Raw genomic sequence first — 27,954 nt, 5'->3', positions numbered from 1 at the left:
TTAGCATAAACCAAATAATTCCAATACCAATGGAATTACAGTTATTTGACTCTATGTACTAGACTCTACTTTATCTCTAGACTCTGTCTAGTGCTAGAAAGCAAGATGTGAGGAAGGAAAATTAGTAGGACAAGCCAGAGCTGAGGAGAAGGTCTCAGGAGATCAAGAATCCACAGGACAATGCTTCACAATTCCCTTTATACACAAGAACAACCAATCAGACCACTTCTTGACCCTTACTTATCAACATATGACTAGCAATGCTACAGTAAGTTACTCAATGAGGTGTGAGAGCCATCAAGTAGACACTCCGTCCAGCAACTCCAGGTTTTAGCATTTGAGAGGTGAGGGCAGGATGACACCCAGCCTTACATATGCATACATATTTAAAATATACAGAAATATCAGTTGTAAAATTAAGTACACCAATGAAAATTCTCCAAATGTTTGGATGTTTGATATTAGTTTAAACAATAATTGGAGGAGATATAATGAAAAAAAAAAAAAAAACGTCCCCAACTGCAACCGATGCAAGCACATGTCACAATTTACCTGAAATTGTACTCTCTAGTTATGCAAGTATTATATGTTTGTCTTCAACTAGTCAAAATCAACTAGTCACATTCAGTAAAAAAAAAATTAGAGGTAAAGTAAAAAATTATGTCCATCTCAGATTGGCAAACAACATGGGCAAATGTTCAATCTAAAACTCAAAAATGGTTGCCAGGCCATCACTAATTTTCTCCTGCAGCATTTGCTTGTCCTCCTTCCTTTGATTCTCTTTCTCTTTATTCATCGCCACCTTCTGCTTTTTCCTTTCTTTCTTCTTCTCTTTCTGTATCTCCCTCTTCTGCCTCCTGCTCTCCTTCATACTCCTCTGCTCCACTCTTGATTTCTCCTCGTTGTCCTCCTCTCTTTGTCTCTCCTGCTCCTGTTTGTCCTGGTCATGCAGAAAGGTCAGTATCTCATTGGCTTCTTTGGAATGCTGTGTGCTCCACCATTCAGCTATCAGCCTCAACTTTCTTTCTGCCCTATGTTTTTCACCTGTATGAACTGGAATTTGATAGGCTGCTTTCAACTGTGTGACAGCTGCGCTCCGGCTCCTGATTTGATACATCAAGAAACACCCATAGGAGCATAGCACATGCTGCCGCTCAAACTCCCCCAGGCTCTGGTCCTTCTTCAGGGACATGAAGATCTTAGTAGCCTCTTCCATCTGCAGGTTTTGACCGTAGGTCTCTGCCAGCTTCACACGAGCCGAGATGTTGGAAGGCTGTAGCTCCACAGCTCTTGAGAAGTGATGTATGCTCTCTGCAGTTTCGGTGTCAAGCATGCTTTCCGACGCGACCTGCTCCATCCTCGCACGCTGCCTCCTCTTCTCCAGCATCTGGAACAGCAGCCACTGGTGGCACAGGCCTGTCTGGTAGTGCAGAAAGAAGGATGTGGGAGTGACCTCCAGAGCCGTCCTCAGAACATCCAAAGACTCCTTAATGGATCCCTCCATTTTGAAGAACTTGGTTAAATGGTTGGTAACCAGAAGAGAATCTGGGGACAGGCTCAGGACCTGCTTGACAAGAGCCATGGCTTCCTGTCTGTCCTTGTCCTGGCTTTGCAGTTTTAGGGCTAAGAGGGCCATAACCTCCACATTTCCAGGCTCCAGGACCAGGGCCTTCCTTAGCTGACTGGTTACCTTGCTGGTCTCCTCTTCTCCCTGTACCTTGCCCTTTAACCTAACATCTAGTCTGTACAGCACCACAGCATAGCCCACATTGAAAGACACACTCTGTGGTTCCCTCTTAAGGGCCTCCTCAAAACTCTCTTTGGCTAAGAAGATGGAGAGCCCCAACCTAAGAAAAGTCCAACCCCTTTCTCCACAAATGGTGGGAAGTTTGCAGGCTCTCTTGGGATGACCTTTGAGGATGGCACGCATCTTTTGTAGATAGCGTTCCACTTGATCCACATTCCCAGCGTGGTAGGCAATCCAGGCATACAGTGCCCTCCAAAAGTATTGGAACAGTGAGGCCAATTCCTTTATTTTTGCTGTAGACTGAAAACATTTGGGCTTGACATCAAACGATGAATGTGAAACCAGAGATCAACGTTTCAGCTTTTATTTCCAGGTATTTACATCAGGATCTGATGCACAAATTAGAAAATATCACCTTTTTGTTCGAACCCACCCATTTGTCACGTGAGCAAAAGTATTGGAACATGTGACTGACAGGTGTGTTTTGTTGCCCAGGTGTGTCCTATTACATACATTATTCAATCAATAAATACCACTGAATGTCTACACTCAGGTTCAGATTGGGTAAGATAGGTTTTGTCTATGCAGACTGTATCCAGAGGTGAAAACAACATGAAAACCAGAGCGCTGTCTTTGGGTGAAAAACAAGCAATTGTGAGTCTTAGAGAAGATGGAAAATCAATCAGAGCCATTGCAGAAACATTGGCCATAGCCAGTACAACCATTTGGAATGTCCTGAAGAAGAAGAAAACTACTGGTGTACTAAGTAACAGACGTCGAACAGGTAGACCAAGGAAAACATCAGCAGTTGATGACAGAAACATTGTGAGAGCTGTAAAGAAAGACCCTAAAACAACTGTTAGTGAGATCAGCAACAACCTCCAGATGGCAGGAGTGAAGGTATCACTATCTACTGTTCGCAGAAGACTTCATGAACAAAAGTACAAGGGCTACACCAGAAGATGCAAACCACTCATTAGCAAGAAGAATAGGAAGGCCAGGCTGGAAATTGCCAAAAAGTACAGAGATGAACCTCAACAATTCTGGGACAAAGTTTTATGGACTGATGAGACAAAGATTAACTTTTACCAAAGTGATGGAAAGGCTAAAGTTTGGAGAAAGAAAGGAACTGCTCATGATCCCAAACACACAAGCTCATCTGTGAAACACGGTGGAGGTAATGTCATGGCTTGGGCTTGCATGGCTTCTTCTGGGACGGGCTCATTAATCTTCATTGAGGATGTAACACATGATGGCAGCAGCAAAATGACCTCGGAAGTCTACAGAAACATTTTGTCTGCCAATTTAAGGAAAGATGCAACCAAACTGATTGGCAGAGCCTTCATCATGCAGCAAGATAACGACCCAAAACACACTGCCAAAACAACAAAGGAGTTCATCAGGGGCAAGAAATGGAAGGTATTAGACTGGCCAAGTCAATCTCCAGACTTAAACCCTATAGAGCATGCATTTTACCTGCTTAAGAGGAGACTGAAGGGAGGAACCCCACAAAACAAACAACAACTGAAAGAGGCTGCAGTGAAAGCCTGGGAAAGCATCAAAAAGGAAGAATGCAAAAGTTTGGTGACGTCAATGGGTCACAGACTTGCTGCAGTTATTGAAAGCAAAGGATTTGCAACTAAATATTAAGTCTTATTCACTTGAATATGTTTTAAGTATATCTGTTCCAATACTTTTGATCACATGACAAATGGGTGGATTCAAACAAAATGTGATATTTTCTTAGTTGTGCATCAGATCCTGATGTAAATACCTGGAAATAAAAGCTGAAACGTTGATCTCTGGTCTCACGTTCATTATTTGATGTCAAGCCCAAATGTTTTTCAGTCTACAGCAAAAATAAAGGAATTCGCCTCACTGTTCCAATACTTTTGGAGGGCACTGTAGTTCCCATATGTCACCAGCATATTGAGGTCATCCTCCTGTCCCTTCAGTGCAGTTTTTGCTTTGCGAAGACATCGTAACGCGGTACGGCGGTCTCCTTCCAAGTGGCTCAAGTATGCCAGAATGTTAAAGTATGTGCCACGGTATGTGGCGTGGCAGAGCTCTAAATGATTAAAGAGTTCTTCAGAGATGGCTTTTGTATTTTTTATGTCAGACTTGTCTATGCCCCATGTGAAATGACACTGGAGAGCTTTCAGATCGTCTTCCCAAAGCGAAAGAAGCCATATATTGTGGTGGGAAGGGGGGAAATTAATAAAATCTGTGAATATTTACATCAAAATATGAAATAATTACATAATGACAGATTAAATGTAAACATCTGTAAACTTACTCTCTAAACTTACTTATTGCTTATACACTTCTGTCTCCTACTTTCTGAAACAGAAAATATCAAAAGAATAGACAAGTGTAAATAAAACAGGTGTTAATCCTTAAATATTATCATTTGGCCTAAATAAGCTTTGCACAGGGACTTGTTGATGTTGTTGCATCCGCACTGTTTGTGTAGCATAAACGTATCCTATAAAATGTTATGGATGGGTCCTGTATTTGAGAGTACAGTAGGGATTCTCAGTGTGTTTGAAGGTTCAAGGTTTCAAAAGTTTTTTATTTGCCGTAACTTTTTGTTATAGAAATATAGCAGAGATCAATTCTAAAATTGAAGTTCTAAAAGTAACTCAAAAAGTGTCCCAAATTACCTGACTTCACCCTACATTCTGAATACACTGTATATAGGGCATGATAAAGTTAAAACTAAAAATAAATTTCCGTCTTAAATATAAACTGAGGACATATACAGAAAAAAACTAACACCTAAACAGAAATTGTATAGGTTATGTTGCACCATGAGACAAGGGAGTCTATGTCATCAATAAGTATGGGTGTGTGATTGGGAATTAAAGGGGCGATTTACTGTTTTTTTGGGGCATTTCACACTGTTCCTTAAGGTCTCCGAATAGGGTATGTAACATTGGTTGGGTTGAAAATGGCCCGGGTGCTGTTCTATGCCCCCTAATAGATCCTCTGAAATGTTCCCCGGATAAAACACTAGCTTTTCTCCTTTTATGGTATGCTCATTAATATTTAGATAAGCTGCATGCTGATTGGTTGGTTTTCAACGAGTGAAACTGGGGAGCAAAAACGCAACACGGCCAACATCAGCACTCACTGAAACACCAAAGGCGGAGACTTGAAAAAAAAACGCGCAAATAAATCTATTGTGTCTACACAACGCTGTTTTTAACAGATTGACTACATATCATTTGAAAGGAACACATTACTTGTTTCCACTTCCGTTGTTGAAGCAAACTGGATTGACTTTGATCGAGGTGGGTAGAACGTTAGGCTACAGTTTAGCAACCAAAACATATCGTGATTGTACTCGGTTTCAGTTTGCTAGCTCTAGATATCTTGCTGAAAAATAACATGACAAAGACCTGGACAAACATGCATCGTGGATTGTAGATTTACCAAACACAGTTTATTTATTTGAATGAAACACAGTCCGGAACATGAAACAAAGTTAGCCCCATTGCCAATAAACTAGGCTAAATTATCACACATTCTAGCTACTGTACCTATGCGCTTGCGTTAGCAAGCTAAACCAGTTTACATGCCTAAAGTCTGGGTGTTACTAGTAACAGTTACTAGCAATGCTAATGTATCCTGTATCTAGGTCCTGCCTTTCTCCAGTTCTTTCAAATAGAACATCTAGAGTTTTTGTTTTGCAATCAATCGCCCCTTTCAAGTTTTTATAAAAACGTTAGTCTATAAACATGCCAGTTTACAAATATTTCTCAGATTTCAAATTGTTTTGTTTAGATTACTCACCAAGAGGTTCGGGAGACTCCGCCATTTTATGTCAGCAGATAACAAGGAAGTGAAAGTAAAGGTTTAAACTCTTTCAGTTAACCCATTCCTGTGAAGGTAGCAGGCTAATGCATGCAGTTTTTGTTGCAAGCAGGAAAGCATCTATCACGTGCATCCGTCCATGATCTTTGATCTCCCCGTTGTGGTTCTTTAATAACACAGAAAAAATCAACAGGAAGCACACCAGTACTCAAACATTTTAAACGGCACAAAGGGAATGTGACACAAAGGGTTCTTTACCATTCATACCACTTAATCACATGTATTTATAACTGAAGTTGTCTGTTTCTTCTGGTAAGATATACTTTATAGTTTTGATAACGCTGCCACGGTTCTCTTTAGTATCTCTTCAAAATTCCCAGATATCATTGAGGCATTATGTCTTCTCTTAGTTTTGCATACAATAGTCAGATACTGTTTTACGGTAACAAATGTGTAACTAAAGCAGTTTCAATTATACACTCTCATTTCAAGGTAATCTCCTGAGTCCTACCCCCTATTATGATCTTTGAGTGAATTCAACAGATGGATGTAGAACCTGAGAGTAGACTATATAAGAGAACAGTGTATGATAGTCAATTCAGTTTAGAGGATGAATGATTGAGGGATGAGGGTATTTCTGAGGAGGTTATCTTTAACAGCTACTTTGTACACTACACACTGTACACTACTTTGCACAATACTTTGTAGTCTGTCTAACTAAATTAGAACTTAATCAATTGTACACATATTTTAAGAACTGGTAGAGGTGTCCCCTCACAAGTATTCACTGGCAATTTCAGTCTAACCACTGGAGCTTATTTCTTAAAAGCTCTTTTTTAGTTTCTCATCTCATTTCCTTGCCTACTATTGGGATACAAAACCTCATATAAGCCAGTAGTCCACACAGCTGGGGTGTCTTAAAGTCTGCTTGTAACAGTAGCAGGTTAGCCCCAGAAACATCAGTGCTCCCAACAGGTACACACTCTCATGAACAATAAAACAGGGTTCTGTTTGGGTGCATTCATCCAAGATCATTTATTTATTTGTTTGTGGAAAACCCCAATGACAAAATACATTAGTCACGCCAAAACAATCTTCAAGCATAGACTATTTCCGGGCTCTGAAGCAATTAGATATTTTAACACTGGATTTATGTCAGCAGCCATCAGTATACCGGTGCTGCATTCATACCATAATAAGTGAAACCATTGGTACGGTACTATACATTGAGTACCATGATAGAAACGTGGAACCAATAAATCTATTCTTCAAAATGAAGTTTTGAGCAAGTTCTTTTCATAGAAAGCTCTTTCTGAAAGCATGTTTGGAATCTGAAATATACAATATATATGTACTAGGGCTTTTGTTCATAAAAGCAATTTGTAGGAACAGTTTAACTGTTAATACTCATTAACATTAACATAGTGGCACAAACATTTGTTTGTGCCACTATGTCTAATTGTTCTAACCTAGCTATGAATGGGTACGTTTAAATATTTCAAAACATGGTTTTCTTTGCAGGCTCTGAGCACACTTCTAGTTGAAACTCAAAAGCAATATCCAATAATGACCATGTTCAGTACTATCACACTAGTCATTTTTGTAACAATACATACTGTGTACAGTAACAGTATTAGTGACTATGTTAAGATTGTGGAAAAGTCATTGTCTATGTTTTGGAATATGCTACAATGTAAATAATCTCACCTGGATTTTCGTCCCCTTTCGAAGTCTCCAGAGGTTTTGTGTTTAGTCTGTGTTTCTGAAATAGTGCCTAATGACTTACTTGACATGACTGTTTGTAGAAAGTCTCTTTTAGATCCTACAGATCTTCCCTAAACCGGGAGTCCGATGGCTGAGCGGTGAGGGAGTCGGCTAGTAATCAGGGGCCGGTTTTTCAAAAATTGATCCAGATTTGGAAATCTCTTTTTCTGCTATCCAGGATCACGTAATCCATTTGATTTTTATGATGGTTTTTCAAAGCAATGTGGGATTGGATTACTCTGATCTGATCACAATTTAGCTATGTAAAGAACAACAGGTAGAATAGTGTGGGGTCACTCCAATATGCTTTATTTAAACAGAAAATAGGACTGAACGGAACAGCAGACAAACAATATAACCATCCCCCCTCCAATAAAAGTATTTTATTTGACAGAATCAAATAAAAGACTTGAACTTGAACATTGTCCATGTCTTGGAAACAGGCAGTCCACTCATACATGGTTGTGGAAAAATCTGCTGTTTGTGATGTTCTGAAAAGTGTTTCAACTGCATTGGCCAGCCTGATTAATGAATTTGTTAAATCATCATAACATTTTAGATGTACTTACTGTGACAGTATGGGTTCGAGTAATTAATATGGGTTTCTGCAGCAGACGTTCTATGGTAATAGTCAGTAGTCAAGAGATATTTATGATGAACATCATAGATTAAGATACCTAAACTTGGGTATAATCCTAATGAAAGGTTTTGCAGTCCTAGACTCCTAGTTCCAGACTGCAAATCGCTTTCAAGCAAGATCCTTTATTTTATGTCACCCCCAAAATCCCACAGAGATTTACCCTCATGGGCCTTCTACCAGATCATCCAGGCCAAACTGAATTTTTTTCTTTTGGGGAATATGCCCAATATTATTGGAGCAAACGACTGCACCTATGTGCACATACAAGCACCTCATGAGAATGAGTGGGAGTTTGTAAACCGAAAGGGGAGACACAGCATTAATGTTCAACTTGTGGGCAACGCTGAGCTCCTCATCACAAACTATGTTGTGAAGTGGCCTGGATCTGTCCATGATGCGCGCATCCTGAGGGAGAGCGCTCTATATAGAGAACTCCAAACCAACCGACCAAATGGTATCATATTAGGAGACAGTGCCTACCCTCTTCTACCATGGCTGATGACCCCTTTTCTGGCTAAACACACGCCCGAGCAGGCACGCTTCAACACTGCTCATTGCAAAACAAGATGCACCATTGAGCGCTTAATTGGAGTTCTGAAGAGGCGCTTTGCATGCCTTAACTACTTGAGAGTGGAACCACAGAAAGCATGCAACATAATACTTGCTTGCATTGTCCTACACAACATCGCGACCAGGTGCAAAGTCCCTCTCTGTGATGACGTCCCTTATGCACCTGAGCCCATTGGAGACACTGACCAACCTCCGGCATTCTGTCAGAATGAGGGCTCGACTGGACGACCAATAAGAGATGCAATTGTTAGACACTATTTTTGATAAGTCCATGACTGATGATTGTGTCAGTGTGGTTAATGTTTAATAAACAAAGACAGAATTTATTATTTGAGTTCAATATTGACGGCTGTTTGGGGGATTATTTTCTGGGGCCGAAATATTTATAATTTATAGTTTTCTGTACTGAAAGGTTGCTAGCCTACATAGCCTACCTACTTTATGTACTTCCTGTTGAACAATTCAAGTGAAATTGATAAATAAATAGAAATACTGTAAAATGCATGATATAAATGTTGTATTAATTAACTAACCAAGTTTAGTTACCTGATATCCTCCATGAATCCAACCTCCTGCTGGGATCAGTTTAATCCTGATTTTTGGGATCAAAATGATCCCGATCCTACCAAAAGGTTTTGAAAAACCCAAACTCAAGGTTTGGTCCGGATCAACAACAAGATTAAATTACGTGATCCAATCCAATTTCTGAATCCTTTTTTTCTTTTGAAATACCCATTTTCAAGATTTGATCCAATCCGATAGCCGTAATCCGATCAGATTACTTTTGAAAAACCGGCCCCAGAAGGTTGCCGGATCGATTCACCGCCCCGCCAAATTGGCGTTGTTTCCTTGGGCAAGACACTTCACCCTTCTTGCCTCTGGGGGAATGTCCCTGTACTTACTGTAAGTCGCTCTGGATAAGAGCGTCTGCTAAATGACTAAATGTAAACCAGTAGAGCAGGACCCATGGTGTCAGACACTAAGGAATGTTATCAGACAACTCAGAGTGTTTTGACTTGATGTGATGGTACAATTATTTTACACACACCAGTTTATTACTGCTTTTCTGGATCAAATTGTACTAACCAAACATTCTGACTAGCCATAAATTCACAGTTGATTTAGGAAGGTTTTAAAGGGTAGCCAAATACTGTACATTGTAGTTTTGTAAAATAGGTTTCAATCTACTAGTGAAATGAATTTGGAACCAATTACCCTTTACTGTGAGATAAACTACATCTAACCATGTGCACTATCAGTGTCATGGTCAACCTCCGACTGCAGGACAAGTTTGCAAGGAACAAGTTTGGAACTGATTTGATGCAGTAAGCTATCACATGAATACACCCTCTGCTGGTAGTCAACCCTATTATGTACTGACAATGTAACACTTTTTCACTGAAGGCTGTTTATGGCAGCATTGAACTCTGTAAGGTGGAGACATGGGAATTGACTGACTGTAGTGTAAGGCTGGGTGTCACCCTGCCCCCACCTCTCATATACTAAAACCTGGAGTTGCTGGGCGGAGTCTCTACTTGATGGCTCTCACATCTAATTTCGTAACTAACAGTTGCATTGCTAGTCATACGTTGATAAGTAAGGGTCAATATGTGGCGTGATCGGTTGGACTACTGCAACTCACTGCTCGCTGGTCTCCCAGCATGCGCAATCCACCATCCAAGTTTTATAGTTACAAAGTTGTCATTAGCCACAAGCATGCAGCCTGTACACCTTCAAGTCAATAAGATTATGTGTCAACGGGAAAGCTGCACCATCTTCTTCCAGATAAACTGAATCAACCTCTGAGCCTTCCTCACTACAAAACCCAATATTTAATATTTATAGAAAGATAAAAAAGCTCAACTACACCTATTATTAACTTGGTTATTGTGTATTGTATTGCTAAATGTGTTGAAGTTCCATTAATGTAACGTGCTCATCTTAGAATGGAGTAATAATTCCTGAAATTACCAAGTAAAACGGTTCCTTTTCTGTCCCAGCACCAGATTATTTTTGCTACTGCAGTAAATGTCTCTGAGATAATTGTACTTTAAATATTTAATTTGATTAAAAGGTAAGTCCAAGACACAGAAGGCTATATGTGTGCCTACGTATGTGTTTGTGTGTACATCACATCTTTAGTTGTTACTGTATGTGTTTATGCATTTTGCTATATATTCATTGTGTGGTGGTTTGATTACTCTCATGTCAAAGTAACAGCCAGGGCTGCATTTCCCGAATGCATCGTAAGCCTAAATTGATCATAGAGTCCATCGTACGATGTATCTTAAGGCCGAAATATGCTTCTGCGTCTCCGTTTACGGATGGGCGGGCGCACGGATACGGACGGATACGGACGGATAGACTGGGTTTATGGTTCTCCGCAGGCTGTGGGTGCTGAAAACTATTCACCGCCAGAAGAGTAGGTGGCGCAACGGTTTTTTGTAAGACATCGTCGAGTGTTTATTTACCTAGGTTACCGAGAAGTCAGAGCAAATTTACAAACTAGCCATTTCATCAATAAAATATGCACATTTTCAGCAACTACACTGCCCATTTCTCGTCAAATTTGAATTCAGATGCTGATTTACATGTACTGTTCAGCTGAAATATGAATTGTAAAAACTTACAGCAATGGCGGTCAAAGGATTCTGTTCGTCCTGTTAATTACGGCAGCCCCGCCCCTGATGCAAGCGGTTCTTAATACTGACTAATCACAGCAAAGGGGGTCTCCGTAGCTCTCCGAAATTACAACGGATAGTTAGAAAATTCAGGAGGTGCACGTCAAGCTCTCCGAGGCTCTCCGAGGGCTGATTTAGAGTTCGTAGAGGGCGTTTCACGGAGACGAGGGCGTTTCCATGTGTCCGTTTTTCAAAAAACGCAGAAGCCGTTTCCCGAAACCATCGTAGCTAAAGAGGCACTTGAAAATCGTCGTAGATTAACAAGAGCTCCAGACCAGTCGTAGATCGCTAAGTGCATCGTAGCACAGAGACTCAGTAGAGACACACGTAGGCCGACCATGAAAACTACATTAAAGTGAAAGTGAAAACTACACTTGCTGAAAGTTACTTCCGATGGAAAATAAGATTATTTTGGTTCTCTTTTTACACCAGGTATGATGGAACTTGGATATTTGTTAAGCCATACAAGTTTAAGTGCCAAAAACATATCTGAATCCGGTTTATTGTCAAGTAAATTTAGGTTACACAAAATAATTTGATTTGTTGGGTTTGGCGCATGCAATGAAGGTATTTCAAAAACTATGTCAATCTTATTCAAAATACTATAAAATTGAAATATGGCTGTTGTAATGTGGAATAGTAACTAGAAATGCATTAACGCTAGCTTTTACCAGTACAATAACACAACAACAATTGAACATTGAAGATGTTTATTAGAATTATAGGGCTGGTAGCACGCCAAGCCCGGTGGATGAAGAGGCTGGTGGCAGAGCCGAGCCTGATTTTAGGAGATGGTGGCGCCCAGGAAATGGAAAGGATCCACAGGGTTGACTGGGAAGTCACACAGGGTGAAGGGGCCAGGAGGGAGTGAAAACTACTACAAATACAAAAATCATAAAAGTATAGTAAGTCATAATGTAAGTCCTGCACCGCAGACTTGTCCCCTCTGGTTGTGGGGAATTGGATGTGGTCTGGGATGTGGCAAAGTAATGCAGTTGTGACAGCCTGCACGGATCTTGAAACTGAGGCCTTGAGAGCCCGTGTCCATCTCCAATAACCTCCAGAAAACTGCCAGTGGCATACAACTTTAACACTTCAGTAGTTGGGTTGCAGGGGTCAGTGCAAAGGACCTCCTTGTTAGCCTCTGCAGGTCTGCTTTTATGTGGTTCAGGAGCATCATGATATCATGATGTCATCTGACATATCTTACAATCATAATGAGTATAATTGATCAACCATCAATTAAAGTAGAGTTGATTATTCATGTCAGAAACAATGATTCCATGTTGAAGACATGGGGTATTCATTACTTATGTGTTTGTCATTTATCACAAAGTCATTTGTGGCCAATATGTGAGAATTATGAGATTGCAAACATGGTCTTGGAAAGCTGTTTGAAGATTGTAGATATAGTCAGCACTAGAAGATAAGACAGTAAATAAGTTGGATTGAGATGCTTGTATTTGTACATTGAATTGTTAAGGCTGCTAGCTGGGACATGCCATGTGTGATACCATTCATATGCATGGTTTTTAACCTTGTGATTCAATCAAGTAGTAAATATAGGACTCTTATATATATTTGCCTATGGAAAGTGTAGTACCAAGAAGAGTTAAAAACCAAGGCACAAGTAATTTGAGAAATAGTTGTTTTATGGGAGTTTGTTCTCCCTGCTCCTGCCCCTCACATGGATCTATAAGGTGAAAAAACATGGAAGGATTGGACAGGCAACACTGAATATATGATACAATACACAATTCAGCCTTTACTTAATTTAGATAAACATTGTATGCTTAGGCTATAAGGTTACCTAACTTTGACACTACCTTTTTAATTGGGCAGAAGACTAGGCACAGACATGGAGGGCCTTGTGAACTTCATTTCTTCAAACAAGAGCTTCCTCACCTCAATTTGGAGACAAGCCCACTTAATTTCCAAGACTTCCTATTGGTATTTAGCATCCTGTGTCGCTGATTGCAGGGTCTTAACACCGGTGTAAAACTCAGATGCAGCATAGTTTGCACGTTCACCTTATTGTCTTTGCCTTCATGTAGCATCATACAATGTACATTGAAAAGTACTCAAATAAGTAGCCTACAATAAATTTAAAGTTTTCTATAGCGACAGAAAATATTTTTTGTGTACCGTAATTCGTTAAATATTTTGGTGAACGTTTTAATTTTAAAGTCTTAAAGTTGCGTCAGAAGATTCACATTTCAGTACAATGGACAAGCGTATTGTTAGGTGCAACTTAAGAGACACGTACGATGGTTCTCCTTACGAGCATGTTCGGGAAACGCACGTAAGAAATAACGATGGATCGTTATTTTCATCGTAGAGAACCCTCGTAACAGCTACGATCTATCGTTATCGGGAAACGCAGCCCAGATGGAGCCGGATTCACTTTTCAGAGACTTTACTCCAATTCTCTAGCCTGACGTTGTCATACTCATAATTCTAGTCAGAATAAGAGTCTGATACCACTCTGTTGGACTGTGAGTATGGGGCATGTTTCAGGCTAACCCTGAAATAAAATCCCTCTTTGCTCAATTGGATAGACCTACAACCAATCAGAGCAACGCAGTACGTTGTTTGATGAAAACAAATTCAACCCAAGCGCTCTTTGGTGATGTGGTTGATCACTTCACTGTTGATCATCTGTCCATCATCGTAGCCCGCCCTGACAATTTGATTGGTGCGAACAGCTCTTGTTCGGGCTAAGTTCTCCCCAAACGAGCGAACCCAGAACGAACTTCCCGACCAAAAACAATTGAAGGCGGGCTAAGTTCGGCTGGCACCCAGGCTACCAATTGTGTGCTCACCTGTACTCCACTTCACTTCCCCATTCCCCACACACGTCTCAAACCAACCAATCAAACAATAGAAATACCTAAACTCAGGTAAATTCCATGGAAACTACCAGATTTACATATTAAAGATATAAACATAAAAATAACTGTATTCAACATACATATGAATAAACTCAACCTCCTCTAAACATTACAATATTGTACTCATTGTGGTATGTATTTTCCCTGAGATGTACCCGTAGCAAATCACTGCCACTGTAAATATCAACCTCATACATGAGAGTATCTTTCTTCAAAGACTTCTGTTCATCCTCGTCTTTCTAACGAGTCTTAGTTTGAAATATAAAAGTCCCAAATGAATATAATGAATGTGTATTATGTAACAGCATTTACAGTAAACCTAATACAGGGGTCGACATTCCATGGCTCCTTGACCTAATACTGAGGCATAACCCTAGAAATCAAAAAACTAATTTAAGAAAATTGTATTTGAGAATTTAATGTAACATATATAGGACAATGATTTGCATCAGTAGCTATAGCAATTCAGCCAGGACTCCTGTATTTCAACTGCATTAATTGACAGAAGAGAAATCTCCCTCCCTGGCAGCAGCTAGCAATTCATACATTTACATATAAGGCAGGGAGCACACAGTTGAAATCCATTATTGCAACGGACACAGATAATACAGAGGAGTTGAGTGCTGTGGACTTCAACAAGCAAACACAGAGAGCAAGTACACGTTCCATTGGTGTGTGTTGTTCATGCTGTTCTTTTTTGCTGCCCTGAGGGATATGCCCTAATTAAGCGTTCTAAAACTGGTTGTTCCCATCCTTGATTGTGATTGGCTATATCGCATTCCATGCCGTTGTAAAATCCAGTATAATCTCACAGGTTGTCCTAATAACATTCTTTAACATTCCATATTACTGCGCATCGAATATTTCAAATTGAAGAAGACGGCAAAGGTGTCCATCTGGCTGTTGCGTGGCAACGATTTATGTAGGAACTATACTTTGTAGTAGCGGAAGAATGACGGTTTATTATTAAACTATTTTGTTTCTAATAGTTTTTATTGATGAAACCATATACTCCGCTTCGCGTCGTGCCTAACAACTTCCCTTACCTGTTCTAAAATCAGCGTAAACCACGGCCTCTTGGGGCTTATTGCTTAATTAAGAAGCCAAGACCAGGTCGTGTACTGTAATTGCGTGGCTACGAAGCTAAAATTAAATAAGTGGATATCAAGTTAGCAACTAATGGCTAGACCTGAGCTTCCGTCTAACGTTTCAGTAGTTAGACCAGCTAGTTAGCACTGATACCACGGGACAATCCAATATTATTGCTAAAAAATGAACCGAATGTTGCTACTGTAGCTTGCTAACCAATAAACAGCTGCACACCAGTACTAGTTGACAGTCTTTTTCTTCGGCAACCTTTTTGTTATTTTGAGTGCGCACTAATATGGAACGCTCCCTTTTTAAAGGTAAATGTAAAAAGGCGTACAGTACTTTATGCTCCATAAAGCACACCCCGTGACTCACTCTCAACCAATCAGAATGCTTGATTTCAACCACCCGTATTATAACTTGAGATAATACTGCTGCTGTTATAGGCTTTAGTCATTATGATACAAATAAAGGCAAAAAGATGTCACAGAGATATCATCATCATCATTCAGCTGGACTACTGAGACTAATTGAGAGCATGTTTTTGTAACCAAATCAATCCAAGTGAGGTACACAACATGATAGTCTTGGCTGCATTGTTAAAGTTAATGTGTACTTTCTCTGTTAATTTGCTTTACACAACTGGAACTGCCATTCATTGTAATCTAAATGAATCAAATAGTTTGTGTATCTGCCGACAGTGTCTAACAGGAATCCCCCAATGATCTCTTTTCCAGTAGATCAGATCACATCTTCTCCTAGTCTGAACACCTTCTCCGTGGGTCTGTCTCAAAGTCAAAGGTCACATCTGTTCAAAACATTCTCTTAGTCTAAACAGAGTCCTTGTATTCTCACTTAAAATCCCCAGGTTCAATCCTTGTCACAAATTTAACATTTTACAAAGTTTAACATTACTTTTCTAAAACTAATGGCTTATATGAAGTAATGTCATCCCATTGATACAGTGTTAACAAGGGCTTTGAACTGTTTGCAAAGGTTACAAAGTACAATTTGTCAAGTTTATGAAAATGTCTGGGTGTTTAATACCAGTGTGTTTATTCAGAGCAAAACACAATGTTTGTTTTCATATTTCTGTTTCAGGTCATCAATTTCTCTTTGATGTGCTTCCTTTAAGTCTTCTTTCATTTTGTCCACAGTGTCTTGTCCAGATTTAATTTCCTTGTCTTTAAGTTTTGAAATTTCTTCCAACAGGCGTGTGTCTTGTTTATGTTTATACGTTGTGCTTTTCATTTCTTCATCATGTCTTTGTACCGTAGCTTTGTATTCCTCTAAGTATTTCCTTCGGTAATCATTAAACTCCTCTGCTTGGTTCCGAGCCTCCTCTTCATATCTTCTTCTCATGTCTTTTATTTGTTTGTCGTGTGCGTCCATCGTTTCCTGGCGCTGTCTTTCATCTCTCTCTCTTCGAATCTGGTCTTCTTTCTTTCTCCTCATGAATTCTTCACTTCTCTCTCGTTCAAATGCCTCTTGGAGTTCTCTCAGTTTCTTTCTCTCTTCTTCCCTTCTCTTAAGCTCTTCTTCATTTCTTTTGTCTTCATCCATTTTCTTCTCCAACTCCCATTGCTCTTGTTGGGTTTTCATTTCTCTCTTTGTCTCTTCTAACTCTGTCTCAAGCTTTTCTCTGTTCTGCTGTTCTTTACGTCTCCTATCGTTTTCTTCTTTTTCTTGTTTTTGCTTTTCTTCCTTCTGTTCTATGTCAAAATCCTCCCTCAGTTTATTTTGTTTTTGGTCCCATTCTTGTCTTTCTCGCTCCTGTCTTTCCCTGTCTGCATCCTCCTTTCTCCTGTTTTCTTCAGAACGTTCTTTCTCCATTTTTTCATACTTTTTAATCATTTCTTGTTGTAATTCTTCTTTACCCTTCTCTGCATCTTTAATTTGACTCAACAACTTTTCTTTTGATCTCTCAAATTTGAATTGTCTCTCTTTCTCTTCCTCATCCTTCTTCATCTTGTCTTCCATCTGTCTACTTTCAAATTCTTCTTTTTCTTTATGAAGTCTATCGTTCCATAGTTTCCTCTCTCTCTCTATCCTGTTGTTATCCTTTTTTTCTTTTAGTTGCCGTGCCCTTTCCCATTGCTCACGTTGTTTTCTCTGGGAAACTTCCATATCTTTAACCTTTCTCTCCCATTCTGCCCTCTGTTTCTCTTCTCTGTCTCTTCTCTCTCGTTCCTCTGCATCTCTTTTTTCTTTCTCCAGCCTCTCCCTCTTGTCTATTTCTTTACCCATTTGTTTTATTTCATTTTCTTTTCTTTGTAACTCTTCCTGCTTTTGTTTTCTCTCGTTCTCAACCTCAAGTCTCTGTTCCTCCATTCTTTTTTCCATTTCATTCATTTCCTCCTTGTGTTTGGTTCTAAGTTGATTCTTTTCTCTTTCCATCTCTTCTTCTTTCTGTTTGAGTATTTCATCAATTTCTTGTTTGATGGCAGCTTCAGCCTCCTGGAACATCTCATTAGTATAGCTGCCTCCTCCATTCTTCTTCACCATCTCATCTATCTTTGTCATCAGCTCCCTGACCTGGCTATGGTTGTTCTTGTCTCTGTTATTGAAGACATGGTACCTGCCTCCACAATCCTGGATCAGTTTCTTTACCGCCGCATCACCTCTTTGAATGAAACTCTCGATCGACTCTCCCTGAAGATCATCACCTCTTGTAAACAAGACAATAGTGTAAATGCCTGCATTTTTACCGAAGTTTCTCTTGATGAGATCCAAGGTATCTTTTTCCTCTTTTGTGGTTCTTCCAATCCCTAATGTCAGTAAAAAGACATGGGGACCTGGAGATAAAAGACTGATACATTTCCCTATCTCCTCTTGAACTTGATCATTAGAGAGAGTTGTATCAAACAGGCCTGGAGTGTCGACTACTGCAACAGACCTGCCATCTACCATTTCTGTTTTCTTCTGGCACATAGCTGTCACAGATACCATACTTGCTTGAGAAATGAACATACTGCTCCCCAAAATGGTGTTTCCTGTAGCACTCTTTCCACTTCCTGTCCTCCCAATCAACACAATCCTGACACACTCTTCAAGGCTGCTCTTCTGGGAACCTGACAGAATAAATGCAGTCATGTAAGCAATCTGTAAAATCTACTCATAAGCAATGTAGCAAATATAACTTGTACTATGGGCAACAATTTCATATTTTCACAAAACAAAATTTTAGATGTTGAGTAGTGTTAAAACTTTTGACTGTACTGTATGTATGTTGAATTTATGTTGAATGATGATGAAAAGTTAAAACAAAAGTATGCTCTACAGAGATATACATTTTAAAAGACCCCCAGACATTAACATTTCAATGAATATATATTATATTCATAAACCTCACACCTGTCTGTATGTTTCTGATCTGGTCCTCCAGCTCCTCAATCCTCTGCTGAAACACTTTTTCTTTATCTCTCAAATTCTTCTCCACCTGTGCCTTCATGTACATCTCAAGACTGAAGCAGCTGTCACCAGCCATCTTGTTCTCTGTCTTCTCTAGGAGTTGGGGGACTTGAGTGTTGTTGTTGTTAAAAAACTGATAACCTTTTCCACATGAGTTTAGGAGATGTACACAGCTTTCGTTGAGTTTCAATAAAGCCATCAAGTTGTCATGTGTTGCTTGAAGGTCATGAGTGAGTACAGCCAAGACAAAGTCTTTGATCTGTGAGCCATAGTTGTCCTGCAGGGTCTGCAGCTCCCCCTTGTCTTCATCAGTGAGTGGACCCACAGGCACCACCAGGAGGAAAGCATGGACTCCAGGAGGGTCACACAGAGAGACACAGCGGAGAGTCTCACGCATCACTTCCTCCTGAGTGAGGGTTGATCCATACAGAGCAGGCATCTCCACCAGGGTCAGCCAGCGTCCACATACCTCTCCCTCTCTCTTCACACACACTGCTGAGGAGAGAGACTCTGCCCTGGGCTCTCTCTGACCCAGTAAGGTGTCGCCTGCCGAAGTCTTCCCAGATCCTCTCCTCCCACACAGGACCAAGTTCATTCTAGGAATGGACCTAATACCCTCTGGCTGTGGTGTCTCTTCTTTACCTTCATCATGTTTCAGGTATCTCCACCCGTTTCCTCTCACCATCTCCTCTATCTTGTTTGTTAACTGTGAATGGTCACCTCCATGTGTCATTTTGTAATGATGTCCTCCACAATCTCTAAGGATCTGAGTCACACAGCCATTTATTTTCTCTCCTTCATGTGTTGTAATCACCAGAGAGTGTTTGAAAGCATCTTTACCAAACTGGCTCAGGATCAATCTTAATCTTTTGTTGTTCTCTTCTGTGAATTTTTGTGGTTTCAGCAGAAGTAAGAACACGTGAGGACCAGGAGCAGACAGGGACAAACACTTCTCCATCTCCTCCACCAGATCTTGCACTGTCAGATTTTGTGCAAAGAGGTCTGGTGTCTTCACAACAGTTATGTTCTTGCCATTCACATGTGCACTGTCTGACACACATGTTTTAGTGGGGAGTCTTGGTAGATTAAAGGTACCACAATCCTTCCCCAGAATATTGTTTTCAGCCATAGCTTTCTTATCATCACTCTTTCCAAGCAGCACAATTCTAAGTGATGACTCTGTTAGACACATTTCAGGGATCAAATGGGTAAATGTTATATATGATTTTTTATTGATTTTTTACTATTGACATTAAAACCTAAACTGATAAAATTAACCATGACACTATACAGTATATACAACTTTTGTTAGAACAATTTGAAAAATGTAGAAGACTTATAAAAGAACATTAAAAGACTTACCATCTTTATTTTGAGTGCTTGAAGAGGGCCAGACTGGCAAAGCCTTTGAAATTAATGATAACCCTGGAAAACACCAGGTAGAAAACATTTGAACTTTCGTTGGCCAGAATAAAACTTTCCTACTAGTTGCCTATCAGTAAATATTCACACATTATATGATCACTGTCGGAAAAATTTAGAATGTAACATTATATTATGAAAATACTGATGCTTAGCATTCCTTGTCAGTAGAGAACCCTCTCCCCACATGACCTATTTATGACACTAGGCTTATGTAAACAAACTGACCTAGGGTGATCATTATCATACTAGAGGTGCAATAAATGTGTTTAACCTTATCTGTGTTGAGTAAATCATATGGTCAAGCCTAGGGTCAGAGAACTCTGTAAGTTTTCACGTGCACGCGCACTCTACCTCTGGGATTAATCCTATTGACAGCTAATATTCAAGGGAGGGGACCTCTCACCAATATGTATAAATGGTCTTACGTCTTACATGAAGACTTGAGAACTAGACAAACTTTGTATCACGATGGCATGTGATGTTTTTGTCTCCTTGTGGTCTGGCCGCAAGCAATAAAGCTTTTTTAACTTCTCCACCGACTGACTGTGTATTGCTTTGTAAAGATTCATATTTCTGACAATCACGTTCCTATATGTAACTAACTGACTTGTTAACAGTATCCCTACATATGGTTACTTACCATATCCAGGCCATGCTCTCATATTCCACCAACCCCTCTCTTGTGCTCCTCTCTCTGTTGTTGCTCCTCCTGTAGATACTTCATGCAGCTGACAGGTGAGGTGTCCTCCTCTGTTCTCTGACACAATCTTGTCTATACTTGATATTAGTTCAGCATGGTCAACAGAGCGTTTGAGCTCGAAGTTCCTCCGTTTACATTCTCCTATCAGTTGCTGTACCTGGGGATTTATATTCATACAGGTACCCATGTCTCGTCTTCTGTTTGGTTCAGCATTAACTACCACCATTGAGTAGTCACAGGACTTTCTACTAATAGAGTAAAGGATGTTTCTGATTCTGTTTCTCTCTTCCTCAGTGAACTCTTCAGGTGTCACCACCAGGAGGAGCACATGAGGTCCAGGTGCAGACTGAGTCACACACTGCTGCAGTTCCTCTGACAGTTTATCATGAGAGATATTTGGGTGTAACAGGTCTGGAGTGTTGACCACAGTGAAGGATCTTCCCTCCACCTCGGCACTGATTGTAAGAGTATGTTGTAAATAGTCAGGGTGAAGTCCCTCAGTACCCAGGAGGAAGTTTCCCACAATGCTCTTCTCTCTGCCATTCCTCCCCAGAAGAACAATCCTCACTGTGGACCCAACATCACAATATTATGAGTGAATGGAGTGTGCATCACAGGGGCACTGCCATGGGCATCACACACTGTTCAAACCCCTAGGGGGTACATGTGTATCATTGTCAAAAATTATTATGTAGGCTAGGTATATTAAAAATATGTCAGCGCAATATTAATGATTTAACAGTTAACTTACTATCAGGGTGGCTGTCCTGGCTTCTACGTTTCTGGCTCTTATTTTCTGAGACTGAAAATGTCAAAAGAATAGACCAGTGTAAATAAATCATGTTCAATACCAGCGTTGCCACAGTTACTTTGAAAAAGTAACTTAGTTGTGTTACAGATTACTTGATTTTAAAAGTAACTTAGTTACTTTACAAGTTCTTTGATTTTAAAAGTAACTAAGTTAGATTACAAGTTACTTTATTAGTTATATTCAGCAGCTGCTGACAACACCCCCGCCGCCTCAACATAAAAATAGGTGCGTTTGAATTCATGCAGTGCCGGTGTCGCCTGCAGCCGCCTGCAGCCCGGCTGACTTGAAGCAGCCTATGGCATTCTCAGCTTCAAGGCAGCCGGCTGCAGCCGCATGAAGTGAACTAACCTATTGACAACCGGCACTATAAGTTTGACTGTGCAGTGCTGCGACTCCAAATGTTTCTTCAAATTTGACGTTGTGTTTTTGTAGCTTGATAGCACTTTGTCGCCACCAGCACAGAGTGTACAACGAACCTTGATATTTCCATCTTTAGCTGACAAATACTCAAAATAGTGATTGTATTGAAAATGCGCATCTCTCTCTCTCCTGCTACATTGTTGTTTGTGTCGCTGAGTGGTAGGTCTATGTATATTCACGCGATGGGACTTTCGTGCTGAAAACGTGACTTAATTGTCGCATAAGCTTAACTCCCGGAGACGCAAGAAGAAATCAAATATATTTTACAATTAATGACAAAATAGTAACGCACAGTGACTTGGACAAGTAACTTTAATCTGATTACTGGTTTGGAAGTAGTAACGTGTTAGATTACTTGTTACTGAAAAAAGTGGTCAGATTAGAGTATGGCACATGGATTCACAAACTATTCAAGAAAAACTTTAAGAAAAAACTTTTTTAGCATACCCCGATTTGAGAGAGAACATAATATGCATGAACATTATTGAGCTAAAGAAATATTGTATAAGATTCAGGAATGGGCCAACGACAACTCAGTTGCTTTCAACTGACCTTTGTGATAATGTAATTTTATTACTGTGTAGTCTACTTTTTCTGAAATTCGCAGACTGGAGAGAGATGCTGTCTCAATCTAGTGAGAGGTAGACCTAAGGAGACTGGATTGTGGTGACGGATTTGATACGTTAAATCCTGGAAAATGACCCGAAGTGAACGGGGTCATTCACTGTTCAATACAATATCCATATATTATTTTATCAATCCTCAGGTCTGGAGGATTCTCAAACACTGTGGAAATCATATAATTGTGAATTTATTTTATTTTAGTAAGTCTGACACAGCTACTAGCATTAAACACAATAAGACTTTCCAGAATTTTTGAATTAAGTTTAAATAACCTTCTGAGGATGGAAAAAGGATTTGTCTGACATCACACAACACTGGCAGCACCCATAGGGATCTACTGCCTAATTGTTAAACTATAAACTAAAAGGCAACTTAAAGTATACTTGCCTAAATTGAATGAAAATAATTCAACTCAAAGAGGTGTTGGCTGTGGAAGTCTTCCCAGAACTTCTCCTCCCACACAGGACCAAGTTCATTCTAGGAATGTTACCCTCCAGCTGTGGCTGTGGTGACTCTTCTTTATCTCCATCATGTGACAGGTGTCTCCACCCGTTTCCTCTCACCATCTCCTCTATCTTGTTTGTTAACTGTGAGTGTTCACCTCCATGTGTCATTTTGTAATGACGTTCTCCACAATCTCTGATGATTTGAGTCACATTTCTTCCCTCTCCTTCATGTGTTGTGATCACCAGAGAGTGTTTAAAACTCCTTTGGATGTTGATGCATCAGCACTGTTTGTGTAGCATAAACTTATCCTATAAAATGTTATGGACGTGTCTTATATACAGTATAGGTTCTCGGTATGTTTGAAGGTCCAAGGTTTCCAAAGTATTTTATTTGCCATAATTTAATCTTTGAGAAATACAGCAGAGATCCATAACAAGTTCTAAAAGTATCACTTTTGGTAGTCTTTCGAGTTTTGGGTGGGTTTCTTGGTAATCTATACAAAGTGTCCCAAGACTTCTTTACAAAAACCATAAGTCCTGATCCATGCGTAACAGGCACACCTTGTAGTGCATCATTTTCCTTAATGTGTTGCAAGGGAAAACATCCAGTGTGATGCTTATGAAAACCGAAACAAATGGAGGCCATGTGGTATATACTGCATTTGTGTTGCATTTTTGACATTTGTGTTGCACTTGCCTGTTTTTGCTGTGTTTTCTTCGTGATTGTTTTTTTTATTTGTATTCTGCTGTATGCATATACAATAGATTGCAGAGTACATGGAATTTGTAAACGAAAAAAAAAGTATCTTGTATGTAAAATGCCTTTTGTTTCTATATATTGAGTGACATTCTTTCTGCTTTACTGTGGTCATTTTGCAATCTTTGGTAGTCTTTTTATGTTATAGTCTGTGGTCAAATTATTTTAGAAAATAATATTTTTCACAATCGGCAACACGTTTACTCTTCTTTTATTGAATAAAGACAAATGATAGTATCAACAGAAGGCCCAATCAGGGTTAACTATATTAGGTTACAATGATAATTGTAGTTTGTATTTATTGGACCATTGTGTTGACCATTGATTGAACATTCAATGGTAGTATGTTTTGATGAAGATTGGTTTTGTGTCATGTTCTTTTGAATTTGTGTTCCAGTTTGGGGCTGCATGTTTTGTGTTTTAAGAATTTTGTTTAGAAAAGTCCAATTGATTCTGTAACAGTTACCAGCATCTGTACTGCTATTCAGCTTTGGGCTCCAAATGCTTCAGCATAAAATGAACTATATTTGTAGTAACAATATTATTAATGTAATAATAATTTTATTATTATTTTACAAATGTAATATGGATTACAAATAATTAGGAGCATCTTATGCCATTTAGCAAGGTCACTTACCAACAGCCATGCCACGTTCACCATGTTCACCCGCTCCTCTCTCATCCCCCCAACTCCTCTCTTCTGTTTCTGCTCCTCTCTCTGTTGTTGCTCCTCCTGTAGGATCTACATTCAGTTCACAGGTGAGGTGTCCTCCTTTGTTCTCCTCCACAATCTTGTCTATACTTGATACAAGTTTAGTCGGATCTACAGAGTGTTTGATCTCCAAGTACCTCTGTCTGCATTCTTTAATCAGTTCCTGAACCTGGGGATTTATATCAACACAGGTTTTCATGTCTGGTCCTCTGTTAAGTCCAACATTTACTACCACCATTGAGTAGTCACAGGACTTTGCACTTATAGAGTCAAGAATGTGTCTGATTCTGTTTCTCTCCTCCTCAGTGAATTCTTTAGGTGTCACCACCAGGAGGAGCACGTGAGGTCCAGGTGCAGACAGAGTTACACATTGCTGCAGTTCCTTCATGTGTTCCTCAGTAGGGACATCTGAGTCTAACAGGTCTGGAGTGTTGACCACAGTGAAGCATCTTCCCTCCACCAATCCCCTGGCTCTCTCAGTCTGGTGCAGAACATAGTTGAGATCAAACGCCTGTCTACCCAGGAGGATGTTTCCCACAATGCTCTTCTCTTTGTTATTCCTCCCCAGAAGAACAATCCTCACTGTGGACCAAACATCACAATACATTTTAGTTAATTATGAGTGAATTATAAAGTGTGCAGCTCAGATATACTGCCATGTGCATAACACACTGTTCTAAAACAATCAAGCGAGGGGTGATACATGTACTTTACTGTAAGTTATTCTTTATAAGAGCATCTGCTAAATTACTGAATGTATCCTATTAGTATGCAGGCTACTGTATTAGAAATATATCGGTACAATATTGAGGATTTAACAGTTAACTTACTCTCAGGGGGGATGTCCCTGCTTCTACGATTCCGCCTCCTATTTTCTGAGAAAATATCAAAAGAATAGCCAAGTGTAAATAAAACAGACGTTTATCCTTATATATTATCATATAGCCTAAATCTTTGCACAGAAACTTTGGACGTATAAAATAAAATATTATGGACGGGTTCAGTATCGGAGTACGATAGTGGTGCTCAGTGTGTTTGAAAGTCCAAGGTTTCTAAAGTATTTTACCTGCCCACATTTTTTATTTAGAGAAATATTGCAGATATCCATGATAAGTTCTAAAATAATCACTTTAGGTTGTCTTCTGAGTTGTGTGTGGTTTTCTCGGTAGTCCAAACAAAAAGTATAATCCAAAATCCCAAATGACCTGACTTCACACTGTTTTTGAACTTTAAAAAAAATCTGTCTTGAATATAAGTTTACGACATACAGAAAAAAACGAAGGCCTAATCAGAAAATGTATGTTGAACCACGAGACATGTGACCCTGTGGCAACAATAAGTTATATGTGCTTGATTGTGAATCAAATCAATTCAAAATGTATTTGTATAGTTGTATAGTTGTATAGTTTAAACTGTTGTATTCTTTTTCTAGTTAATCCTATTTGTATTGCTTTCCTACAGGTACACCTGCACTTAGAGATTAATGTTGTGTAATTTTTAACTTGTTTAACTACATGCTCTTATGGTTTCTTCCCTTTAGCACTATTTTTTGGTTGTTCACAATATGTACTTCTTGTTTTTGACTACCCGCAATGCTGTGGGGCTATCTTGTTGTTATTATCAGTGACCTATGCACTTTGTGAAGCTCTCTCTTGGAAGTCGCTTTGGATAAAAGCGTCTGCTAAATGAATAAATGTAAATGTAATGTATAGCCCTTTTTACAAGCAATGTCACAGAGGGCTTCACATACGCTCATAAAACCCTCAACCAACCTAAACCCTCAACGAAGACAAGGGGAAAACTCCCAGAAAAAAACTCACTAAAGGAGAACATGAATGCTTGTTATTATCCAAACGCAGTCTATCAATATGCCAGTTTACTAATATTTTTCTGATTTCAAATTGTATTGTTTAGGTTACTCACTGCGAGGTTTTGTAGACTCCGCCATTTTATGGCAGCAAATAACAAGGAAGTGAAAGTGAAGGTATAAACTCATTCAGTTAACCCATTCCTGTGAAGGTAGGTAGAAGGTTAATGCATGCAGTTTTAGTTGCAAGCATGCCAGAAACGTATCTATATGTGTGCATCTGTCCATGATCTTTTGCCTCTCCGGTGTGGTTATTAATACATCAGAAAATACACTAGCACACATAAATAAAAAAACAACAGGGACACTAGGCATTCTTTAGCAGGTGTACGTACACACCATTTATACCACTTAATCACATGCATTTATAACTGAAGTTATATGTTTCATCTGGTAAAGTATACTTTATAGGTTTAACAACGCTGTCAAGGTTCTTTTCAGTATTTCTTCAAAAGTCCCAGAAAACATTTAGGCAATATCTATAACCTCAGTTATTCATAGAATAGTCAGGCAATGTTTTACAGTGACATATTTGGAATTTAAGGATTGGTTTCAATTAGGCTATACACTATCATTTCAAGTTAATCCCTGAGTAGGCTATGAAAGAACAGTGCGTGATAGTTAATTCAGTTTAGAGGATGAATGATTGAGGAATTAGGGTATTTAAGTTGTCATTAACAGCTATTTTGTAGTAGGATTTTGTCTTACAAATGTTAAAAATATTTTGAGAACCTGTAGAGGTGTGTAGCCTACACAACTGACCAGGATTCCCTGACAATTTTTTTGTCTACTGGAGCATATTTTTTCCTTAAAAGCTCTTTTCTAATATCTCATCTAATTTCCTTGCCTACTATTAGCAGTCGCCGAGCCAAAGGGGTGGCCGGGGTGGCACTGGACCCCCCTGATATCGGACTGGCCACCCCAGGTACCACCCCAAATGTCATTCGCTATCGCTGGCAATTGGATGCTGATTGACATTTAATTTATCTTGTTAAAAGAAGCGTTTCTTTTTACATCTGGCAGTGCCTTTTTTCAATCGAGGATATTTCCACAGTTCACCAGTCAGTCGCAAATCACTCCGCCAGCGTCTGAAACAGCGCCAGCGACGGAAAACAAGACCATCATATTACAGTAATCGTTTTAAGGTTTAGCATTGGGGTCGAGGCTTCCTGAACAAAATGTGATGAAAGTTGAGGAATTTCGTTTTTTTCATTTTCATTTATATTGCACACTTTTAAAACAACAACAGTATCATTTAGCCATTTGAAATCTATTGTAATGACTTGACTAGGTCAGAAAGGAATAATCGTCCAGGCATAAGATGAAGTTCCCGAATTGACGTTTATTTACCACACGGTACACAGGCACAATAAGCCAAACAGCTGTTTAGCCCTAGCCCTCGCTAAATAAAAGAAAGGTAGCCCACAAAACAATAGTAACCGTCTCTTGTGAAACCCAGACCTAACAGAAAGAACAGACGCTAAACCTGGTCTTAACTTCGAATGCTCCAACCTCCCTGCCAAACCTCCCTCCATACCCCTTCTCCAACCACCAGGATGCCCGGCATCCGAACATTCTGGGCA

General features: G+C 39.6%; 3 protein-coding genes across 5 annotated transcripts in view; all 3 read right to left on the bottom strand.

Moving 5' to 3' along the window:
• Positions 1-27,954, bottom strand: part of LOC124479268 (zinc finger protein 658B-like) — a 375,953-nt gene that overhangs the window by 5,848 nt on the left and 342,151 nt on the right. The window lies entirely within an intron of this gene.
• LOC124479299 (interferon-induced protein with tetratricopeptide repeats 5-like) lies at positions 586-6,935 on the bottom strand. Its single transcript, XM_047037997.1, has 4 exons — positions 5,543-6,935; positions 4,057-4,087; positions 3,653-3,914; positions 586-1,988 (listed from the first exon to the last, which is right to left on the bottom strand). The coding sequence occupies exons 3-4, from the start codon at positions 3,673-3,675 to the stop codon at positions 704-706; spliced, it is 1,308 nt and encodes a 435-aa protein (XP_046893953.1). The 5' UTR covers positions 3,676-3,914; positions 4,057-4,087; positions 5,543-6,935; the 3' UTR covers positions 586-703.
• Positions 14,512-26,471, bottom strand: LOC124479234. Of its 3 annotated transcripts, none has more exons than XM_047037869.1 (8): positions 26,428-26,471; positions 25,335-25,379; positions 24,430-25,086; positions 21,486-21,536; positions 20,675-21,301; positions 19,972-20,034; positions 18,553-19,788; positions 14,512-18,269 (listed from the first exon to the last, which is right to left on the bottom strand). In XM_047037869.1, exons 1-8 carry the CDS (start codon positions 26,450-26,452, stop codon positions 16,258-16,260), a joined length of 4,716 nt encoding a protein of 1,571 aa, XP_046893825.1. In that variant the 5' UTR covers positions 26,453-26,471; the 3' UTR covers positions 14,512-16,257. The 3 variants fall into 3 exon arrangements, with proteins under 3 accessions (XP_046893825.1, XP_046893827.1, XP_046893826.1); XM_047037871.1 differs by lacking the exon at positions 26,428-26,471 and adding an exon at positions 25,634-25,926; XM_047037870.1 differs by lacking the exon at positions 26,428-26,471 and adding an exon at positions 25,571-25,595.

This window comes from Hypomesus transpacificus, chromosome 17 (assembly GCF_021917145.1).
Source record: "Hypomesus transpacificus isolate Combined female chromosome 17, fHypTra1, whole genome shotgun sequence".
NCBI lineage: Eukaryota > Metazoa > Chordata > Actinopteri > Osmeriformes > Osmeridae > Hypomesus > Hypomesus transpacificus.
This window is presented reverse-complemented; position numbering and strand designations above follow the sequence as displayed.

Bases quoted from the DNA above. Each gene is read 5' to 3' on its own strand.
- LOC124479299 (XM_047037997.1), bottom strand. From the start codon at position 3,675: ATGCTGGTGACATATGGGAACTA. The intron at 1,989-3,652 runs CAGTGCCCTCCA...GAGGGCACTGTA, and splicing joins CTGGTGACATATGGGAACTA to TGCCTGGATTGCCTACCACG.
- LOC124479234 (XM_047037869.1), bottom strand. From the start codon at position 26,452: ATGGCGGAGTCTACAAAACCTCGCA. The intron at 20,035-20,674 runs GTAAGTAACCAT...GGTGTTTTCCAG, and splicing joins GAGAGCATGGCCTGGATATG to GGTTATCATTAATTTCAAAG. The intron at 18,270-18,552 runs GTGTGAGGTTTA...TTATTCTGTCAG, and splicing joins GATCAGAAACATACAGACAG to GTTCCCAGAAGAGCAGCCTT.